Source organism: Lontra canadensis, unplaced genomic scaffold (genome assembly GCF_010015895.1).
Source record: "Lontra canadensis isolate GAN:19392208 unplaced genomic scaffold, GSC_riverotter_1.0 scaffold223, whole genome shotgun sequence".
NCBI lineage: Eukaryota > Metazoa > Chordata > Mammalia > Carnivora > Mustelidae > Lontra > Lontra canadensis.
Window position 1 is genome coordinate 314,764 of NW_022631217.1, and position 9,757 is coordinate 324,520.

Below are 9,757 nucleotides of genomic sequence, written 5' to 3' on the forward strand. Positions count from 1 at the left end.
GATTAGGCAATGAATCTAGAAGAAGGGAAAACTTTTCCTCTCCCATAATGCCATGTTCCCACTTAACATAGCACAACGATGCCTTGTACAAAACAAATCACTCCCAATTTTTTCCCAATAGGGGATGCCCAGTGTCTCATGAATTATCACATCCAGCTCTAAATTTAAGACTGTTGAGGGGCGCCTGCCTGGCTCAGTCAGTAGAGGATGTGATTCCTGATCTTGGGGGTCTGGAGTTCAAGCCCAGGTTGGGTGCGGAGCTTCTTAAAAAAAAGAAAATGTAGGGCGCCTGGGTGGCTCAGTGGGTTGAGCCTCTGCCTTCGGCTCGGGTCATGATCCCGGGGTCCTGGGATCGAGCCCCGTGTCGGGCTCCCTGCTCAGCGGGGAGCCTGCTTCCTCCTCTCTCTCTGCCTGCCTCTCTGCCTACTTGTGATCTCTGTCTGTCAAATAAATTTTAAAAATCTTTAAAAAAAAAGAAAATGTACAAAAGATTGTGGTTCAGTGTTCTTTTTTCTCTAAGTCCATCACAGTTGTATACTGCTATTCTGTAATTTGTGCACGAAATTATGAAGTTCTACTACCATCAACATACCCTATATAAGGGACAGGGTGAAGAGAATATGTTGCCGTACCCACAACACACACACACACACACACACCCCAAAATAAGGAAAAAAGGAAACATGAGCAGCTACTTCCATTTTGTTTCTGAAACTAGTTACAAGGCCATAGTTGGTATTTAAAACTTTTCTTCTACTACCCCTTCTGTTTTCCTTGCTCTCAGCTGGTTTCTTTTTGCCTGACAGACCGAGGTAAAGCTTCATTTCTGAGTGGGGTGCCTGGGTAGCTTAGTTGGTTGGGCATCTGCCTTCAGCTCAGGTCATGATCTTGGAGTCCCAGGAGCAAGTCCCACGTTGGGCTCCCAGCCCAGCGGGGAGCCTGCTTCTCCCTCTGCCCCTCTCACTCTATCTCTCTCTCAGATAAATAAATAAAGTCTTTATTAAAAAAAGTTTCATTTCTGAGAGACGTGAGCCCTCTGTAGTGCCGCCTGGATGATATTGCTATAATCTTTCATTACCTTTGACCGCTGAACACCGCAGGATGGGGAGGGGGGCCCCCGAGTCTCATGCTTAATCCTCTCTGCTGCACGAAGAGCAATGAAACATCCCCTGATGTTCGGGATCAATCACACCAGTCAAACTCTCATCTGTCCTGTTGGTCCAGGGACATGTGGAGCTTAGATGCTGAACAGCTCGACCGCAGTCTCAGTGTCCATTCCTTTCCATGCAGTCGTGGTCGTTTCTCCCTGTAGACTGACTCATTCCTCAGACCTCTAAGTCTGCGGAGCCTAAAATCAAGGCAACAAGAAGAAACTACTATCAAATGGATGTGAAACAGGCAATCCACCTTTCCAGATGATAGAAAACAAGATACGACTAGGGAAATGTATGACCTGTGCAAATTCTCTTGAGCTCTTTCTTGCCTTCTTTTGCTGTAAAATGAGTGCCATTGTCAGAAGCAGTGTTGAATGGGGTATCATGCCCTTGTAAGTGGTATCAGCTGAGCAGGGAAGCCCCCCTCCATGATGGAAGGGGCCCCTGTCATCACCCTGCCCCCAGATGGCTGGTTGGAGCCTCCTCTCACCGCAAGAAAATGGTATATATGAGGGGTGTGGCATTGGCCTCTGCCAGGGGCAGGTTGGGATTGGACACTCAACTATTCTGATGGCTAGATCATCCTCGGGGAGGGGAAGTCCCAGTGGCTGACCCCACGCTGAGCCTCCATCCCTGCAACCATGGCCACTTTGTACATGGGCCTGCTAGCAAGCTTCAGAGTGGTGGGGGGAAAGGCTGACATTCTTGGGCAAGTCATCTTGTGCACATGGTTACTGAGCCTTTATCCCAGCTGATGACTTCTGTTGGGCATTTATATGAAACACAGATGTGTTTATGCTCTGTGACCATCCCTAGAGGTCCAACCACATATCACTTTTGAAAAACCTTCTTGTCACCAATACTTTAAATTTTGTTCTTTCCAAGTCCCTGAACATCAGTGTAGAGCCATATCCTTAGGCCATTTCTCCTTCCAAGCAAAGTGAACAACCAGATATACCACTTGAGACAATGTTCTCAGAGGTACCTGGGTGGCTCAGTCAGTTAAGCATCTGCCTTTGGCTCAGGTCATGATCTCAGGATCCTGGGATCGAGTCCTATGTCAGGCTCCCTGCTCAGTGGGGAGCCTGCTTCTCCTCTGCCTGCTGCTCCTTCTGCTCGTTCTCTCTCTCTGTCAGACAAATAAATAAAATCTTTTAAAAAAAGAAACTATGTTCTCAGAGAAGATTTTGGGCTACCTGTGAGGGGCTGTGATGCCACAGTGGTACGCTTCTGGCCGGGGCCTTTCTGTCATGTGAACTGGACTTACATAGCTTTGAGTCATCTCCTCATCAAACAACTGATGCGATAGTTAATTTTCTGTGTCAACTTGACCGGGCTGAGGGAGGCCAAATAGCTAGTAAAACATCCTTCTGTGTATGTCTACGAGGGTGTTTCTGGAAGGGATTAACATTTAATTTTTGACTGAGTAAAGAGGTCGCCCCTCACCCATGGAGGCTAGCAGCTGCCAATCCTTCAAGGGCCTGAATGGAACAGTAAGGTGAAGAGAGGGAAAATTCCTTCTTCTTGAGCTGAGATGTCCGTCTTTCCTGCCCTTGGACATTGGATGAAGTTCCTGGTTCTCAGACCTTTGGACTGGAACTAAATTCAACCACGGGTTTTCCTGGTTCTCCAGCTTTCAGACAGTAGACCGTGGAACTTCCTGGCCTCCATAACCTTGTGTGTGAGACGATCCCAAGAATAAATCTCCTCTTACATATCTACATGTATGCTACTGGTTCTATAGGATACCCTAAGACAATTGGTTATAGAGAGGTCTACAGATCTAAGAGAAGCCTAGAGAAGCCCCGAGACAACCGGTTATAGCCAAGTCCCTGGATTACTCTGCGAGGGCTGCCATGACTAAGTATCACAGACGAGGTGGTTTCAAAAGCAGAAATTTATTTTCTTATAGTTCTGGAAACTCAGAAGTCAGACGTAAGACATCGGCAGAGTCGGTTTCTTTCAAAGGCCTCTTTCCTTGTCTGGTTTCTCCCTGTACCTTCACACAATCTTCCCTCTGGGCCTATCTGTGTTCTAATCTCCTCTTCATCTAAGAACACCAGTCGTGTTCATTTCACCTTAATTACCTGCTTAAAGGCCTTATTTCTAAATATGGTCACATTCTGTGATACTAGAGATTAGGGCTTCAGCATATGAATTCAGCAGGGACACAATTCAGGCCATTCCAGTCCCCATGAAATGACAGCTGTGGGTGGAAAAGGGAAGGCAGTGTGGCCAACAGTGTCACCCCAGGAGAGGGAACTACTGCTCCTGGGCCTTACCTGTGCCTCCATAACCTGCTATCACCTCTGTTTCAAGATCCCCCTATACTCTTCACTAGCCAAAGTGAAGTTTGAGTCTTGATCGTGGCCCTGATTTCTGGGAGTCCTCCATGCCTGTAGTATTGGTTTGGGTTTGCTCTTCTGAGAGGAGAGCATAGCGCTTAAGAGCGCGGACCCGAACCGGTTTGAGGTTTCGATTCTGGTTCCACCATAATTGGTGGAATGACGCTAATGACCTTGGGCAAGTGACTTAAATGTTCAATGCCTTAATTTCCTTTTCTGTAAAAGGTGTGCAATGATAGTGCCTCCTTTGAGCGCTGTTGGGTTTTTTCTGTAGTGTTTTTTGTAGTTTTGAGGCATCGTGCGTTAATGTCTGCAAAGCGCTTGGGAGAGTATCTGAGAAAAAAATAAGTGCTTTGTGTTTGCTATTTTGCTGCCATTGGAAGAGGAAGGAAGTTCCGGCCTTCCATCGGGCCCTTCCTAACAGAAAAACTCTCATTCCACAGGTCAGGGAGCCAGTTGGGGTGTCTGGCCAGTTGTTGGTTCCATATATTAGAACTGAAAACCCAGGAACTGGGGTAATTTCTACAGAGTGTGTTTGTATGCCCACTGGGCCCAGCATACATTGGATTTAAGCCCAAACTCCATTTATCATCTGACCTTCCTTAGCCTTTGCTCTGACTGGGCACCAATGTTGCTCTGAGTCCCCAGGCTTAGGGTTAGCTCAGAGCCCTGTCCAAAAGTCCCTGTATGGTGCGGGTTTTTTATTTCTCCTCTGAACAGTTACCTTGGGAAATCACTGCAGGTCCTTTTGGGGGATGGCTAGGAAGACAGGTGGGACATAGTTATTATGCTACCATAGCGGCCTTCTTCATGGTCCTTGGTCTCCACGTCATCCTGGAGACTCTGAGGACATGACCTGAGGGGCTGTGACACTATCATGGTGACCCAACTTGCTGTTTGCCAGAATTTTTTTTTAGAGATTTTATTTCTTTGAGAGAGAGAGAAAGCACACATGCGTGAGCCAGGGGAAGGGGGGCAGAGGGAGAGAGAGAAACCCAAGCAGACTCCCCAGTGAGCAGGGAGCCTGACCACTCGAGGCTCAATCCCAGGATCCTGAGATCAAGACCTGAGCCAAAACCAAGGGTCAGACACTTAGACACTTAATCCACCTAGCCACCCAGGTGACGCTCTTTGCCAGAATTCTTTTCATGAGATAGGTCATGCTTCTATTTTAGTCCTAGGGCCCCCATGGTCTAGTAATCACCATCAAAGATCACTGGTGACCAAACCACTCTGATTGCCTCTGATTGCCACTCTACCCTGTAGCTCTACTCCGGGGCATGGTTATCAGTTAACTTGTGTGAGAAACAAACCCCTCGAAGCTCAGAGGTTTAAAACAGCGGCCATTTATTGACTCAACAGTTGTTGGCCATTAAAGACAGCTTGGGGTTGGCCATCCTGCTTGTGTCAGCTGGATTCTCACGTGTCTGGGGTCAGCTGCTACTGGTGGCCTGGGTGACAGGACCTTTAGGAGTGGGGTTGGCCATCAGTTGGGGCTACAGGGATGATCGGGGCATAAATTTCATCTGCTTTGTTCGCATGGTGGCAGCGGGCTTCCAAGACAAGCAAAAGTCCAGGCCCCAGAGCATAGGCACCTTCCCCGCTCATGGTTGCACTGTTTTTGCCAATGGCCTGTTAAGCAAAGCCAGTCATATGGCAGATTCCAGATAAAAGCAGCACACCACTTCTTTTTTTTTTAGATTTTATTTATTTATTTGACAGACAGAGATCACAAGCAGGCAGAGAGGCAGGCAGAGAGAGAGGAAGGGACACAGGCTCCTCGTTGAGCAGAGAGCTGGATGTGGGGCTCGATCCCAGGACCCTGGGATCATGACCTGAGCCGAAGGCAGAGGCTTAACCCACTGAGCCACCCAGGCGCCCCAGCAGACCACTTCTTGATGACAGGATCTGCAAAGTCCATACAAAATTTGGGATTCAGGAAGGGGAAACATTTGTCGCTATTTTTACTGTCTACCACAGGCACCAATTCCATCTCCATCCCCGCTTCTGGAGCCCTCCCCCTTTCAAGCACCTCACCCAGTTTCTTTAGAGAAACACTGCCCATTTTCATCCTGGAGATAACTAGCTGGAGGGTGGGGGGCCGTGGTGCAAATGCACTTACTCAACCATTTGTCAAATACGTTTTATTTTTTTTAAGACTTTATTTATTTGAGAGAGAGTGTGCGGGGGAGGGGTGGAGGAGAAGATGGAGTGGGACAAGCCCACTCTGTGCTGAGTGTAGAGCCCCATGTGGGGCTCCATCTCACGACCTTGAGATCATGACCTGAGCTGAAACCAAGAGTCCCACGCTTAACTAACTGAGCAGCCTGGGCGCCCCTCAAATAGATTTTAAATAACCAGCTCCTTTGGTGCCATCTTCCCACTTCCACTCTGTATGCCTGGAGAGCCAGGGTGCTTCCTCCACGAAGCTGGCTTTTGCTCCCTCCCCACCCAGGCTTTGCCGGAGAGTTGCTTGCTCTGATTTTCAGACGGAGCCCATCTACATCCATTCGGTGAATATCTCAAACCCTTGATCCTTTATCCTTACCCCTTCTGCTAATTTCTGAATGAATTTACTCTGCACTTCTTTCTAACTGTTCCCGTTTGATTTGGAAAGGCAAACACTTGTGTTTCATTTGGGATCTTTTACTACAAAAGCCTCTGATTACACTTGAACCTATTCTCTCTCTAAACCAATATAGCAGTTTGCAAAATGTATTCCTCCCATATGTATTAAGAGTGCGTGACAGCAGATAGAAGAATTAAGGTATACGCACTCTAGCGTGGGAAAGAAGAGCCAGGAGACTTGTATAATTTCCTAAAGACAATAGTTTTAGCCTATTGCCGTTTATAGTCAGTGTGTGATGTGGGGGGAGGCATTTCCTTTGCTTAATGGGTCACGTCACTGTAGGCTATTTTGTCTACTTTGGTTTCTCCCAAGGCCATGGTTGAGGTTTTATCATTTTCAGGCTGCTTATGCTGTTCTGCCTGCCTCAGGCAAAAATTGTAATGTAAAAATAAAAATAAAGGGGCCAGGACCTGAGCAGGCTGAGGGGCATGGAGACAGGGGGGGGAGAGGGGAAGCCTGTCTAACTATTCCCTTCCTCGCTGTCACCACTGCCCCTGGGGGCTCCTGGACCCCTTAGCCTGTGTGTTCATTGGTACAACCTTCTTATTGGTGAATTGGAAATACTGATTAAAATTAAGGTAGCAGGGGTGCCTGGGTGGCTCAGTTGGTCAAGCGCCCCATTCAGCTCAGGTCTTGATCTCAGGGTGAGGAGTTCAAACCCCATGTTGGCTCCACACTGGACATGGAGCTTACTTTTAAAAAAATTAAGACCGCAAAACTTTGAGACAGTAATTCCTTTCATACAGACGTGCAAAGATATATGCACATATTAAGTCTAACCTCGCTAGTAATCACAATATGCAAATTAAAACAGTGGGGTAGCTTTTCAGCTATCAGAATGTCAGTGATTTGAAAGAAAATCAATGCCCAGGGAGAAGTGAGTTGGGGGAAATCAGAGGGGGAGACAAAGCCCGAGAGACTGAGGACTCTGAGAAAGAAGCTGAGGGTTTTTGGAGGTGGGGGGTTGGGGGTGGGGTGATCCTGGTGGCACGTATTAAGGAGGGCACGTTTTGCATGGAGCACTGGGTGTGGTGCATAAACAAGGAATTTTGGAACACTGAAATAAAATAAAATAAAATGAAATAAAATATTTTTTTAAAAAAGAAAATCAATGCAATTAGGAAAGTTGAAAGTGTTCATGGATATGGATACATTAGTAGCATCTGTGTGGAAGGCAGTTTTAACATGTATCAAAATCCATAAACAGATGAAATCCTTTTTATTTTAAGATTTTAATTTTAAGTAATGTCTACACCCAAGGTGGGGCTCAGACTCATAACCCCGAGATCAGGAATTGCATGGTCTACTGACTGAGTCAGCCAGGCACCCTAGATGAAAACCTTTTGATCCCAGAATTCCACCTGTCAGAATGTACCCCAGGGAAATATCAGAGAAGCCTACAAAGATATGCACATGAAGATATTAATCTCTACATTGTTTATACTCGTGAAAAAATGGAAACCATCCAAATATCCATCCGTTAATTAGTGGCCATCCATAAGGAATAATACACAGCCCATAAGGTATCAACATGGAAAGATATGCAAGATATATACATTTAAAGCAATTGGCTCAGTCCTTAAGCATCTGCCTTTGGTTCAGGTCATGATCCCAGAATTCTTGGATCGAGTCCCACACAGGGCTCCCTGCTCAGTGGGAAGTTTGCTTCTCCCTCTCCCACTCCCCCTGCTTGTGTTCCGTCTCTCACTGTCTCTCTCTGTCAAATAAATAAAATCTTTAAAAAAATTTTAGAAAAGTCACTCAGCTTCACTGATAATTAAAATGAATGCAAATTAGAGGAATAATGAGTAGTGATTATTGCCTTTCATATTGGTGAAAAAATTCCAATATTAACACTCAATGTTGTATACAGCCCTAATCTCATGGATCAACCATATGTATTAAAAAGCAAAACTTTTTTGACCTCAAACACTAAATATGTTTATATGATTGTTTTTATAAATAAAAACAGGATTATATTCCTCATTCTTTTCTGCCACTTGAAAATTCATGCGTACATTGATGTTCTGTGCAATAGTGTTTGCAATAAGAAAAAGCAGAAACATTCAGAATCTTCATCAGTCGAGGACTGGTTAAATAAATGACTAAATATCAACATACATGTTAGGGGAGTGATCAGCCGTCCCAGAGAGTGAGGTAGTTACATATCACTGACATGGTAAGAGCACTGTATGAACATATCAAGTCTGAAAGTATACACAGAAAACGGAATGGTAGTTCGTGGCGGGGGCGGGGTGAGGAATGTGAAACTAAGCAGGGAATCTGTTTCCCATTGTTCTAATTGTGCTGTTGAAAATGTCTAACAACTTGTCTGTATAACTTTTCCCAATAGAAGCACGCTAAAGATCTAAAACCAAATTTCCGAAGTCACTGGAATCATTAAAGCAGAAGGCAAGCATTTTACGGTTGAGAAAATGAATTAGGTTTTGTGTGTTCGTACTTGCTCACAGTTGAGGATTGACAAAATTCCTACAGGGATTTGAGGCAACAGGAAACGGGTTCACACTTCTCAGCTATTGAAGATCATGTTTACGAAGGCACTCTTCTAACGTTTTGTGCAAGTTTCGTTTTGCTTCCGTTAAAATTTAAAACATAAAAAAAAAGACCACCGAGAGGAGGAAGCTGCGTCTCCGGTGAAAGGCACGTGCCCCTCCCCCTCTCCTCCCTCCTCCTCCTCCTCCCCTTCCCCTCCCTCCCCCTGCCTCCAGCCTCTGGTCCCCACTCCGCCCCCCGGCCCCCCTCCCTTCCCCGTCCGGGGGCTCGCGAACTCCGGCGCCCCGCCCACCCCAAGGCAGCTCAGCCTTGCGGACCCCGCGCAACACCGGCCACCGCAGATCGCCGATCGCTGCGGCTGGGAAGGAGGGTGTTCGCGGTGCAGCGCGGCTGGCATCTGCGGCTGCCCGGTGGGCCCTCCGCACCGACTGCCCCCGCGCGCGTTTCTCCGTCCGTCGATCAGTGGGTCGGCGCAGCTTGCTAGAAGCCCCTGGCTCCCGGCACCCTCTCGGAGGCGACACCAGACCGATGGCGGCTCTGTCGGCGGCGGCGGCGGCGGCGGCCCTGTCGGCCCTGGGGGTGCGGCTGTCGCGCTCGGCGGCGGCCCGCGGCTCGTACGGCGCCTTCTGCAAGGGGCTCACGCGCACGCTGATCACCTTCTTCGACCTGGCCTGGCGGCTGCGCACCAACTTCCCCTACTTCTACGTGGTGGCCTCGGTGATCCTCAACGTCCGCCTGCAGGTACACATTTAGGGCAACTGACTTTGTGGCATTCGGGGGTCCCGGAAGGATGGCTGGCTTCCACCTCCGGCTCCCCCGCTCTGGAGCACAGCGGCTAGTAGAGTCGCGCGGCGGACTCGCCGGGCTGCCTCCCCGGGCTGCCTCCCCACCGCCTTATCTTTCCCTGTCCATGGGCGGCTAGAAATCATCGTTTGCAGAAAGCCTACAGCATAACCAAAAAAGCCGAAGATAGAATGAAAGGGTGATTCTCTAGGAAATAGTTCAAGGAGCAGGAAAGAACTTTAAACTCTGAAAATCCTCAGAAATACTTGCGACGTTCTTGCAGCCGTTAAACCCCGAACAGCGCGAACGGGAGGAAGCGACGGTGGTCCCAG

At 47.8% G+C, this 9,757-nt stretch overlaps 1 protein-coding gene across 1 annotated transcript; it reads left to right on the top strand.

Moving 5' to 3' along the window:
• The first annotated feature begins 1,585 nt into the window (after nucleotides 1-1,585).
• Nucleotides 1,586-9,511, top strand: LOC116862164. Its single transcript, XM_032849322.1, has 2 exons — nucleotides 1,586-1,656; nucleotides 8,858-9,511. The coding sequence occupies exons 1-2, from the start codon at nucleotides 1,586-1,588 to the stop codon at nucleotides 9,393-9,395; spliced, it is 609 nt and encodes a 202-aa protein (XP_032705213.1). The 3' UTR covers nucleotides 9,396-9,511.
• The last annotated feature ends 246 nt before the right edge of the window (nucleotides 9,512-9,757 follow it).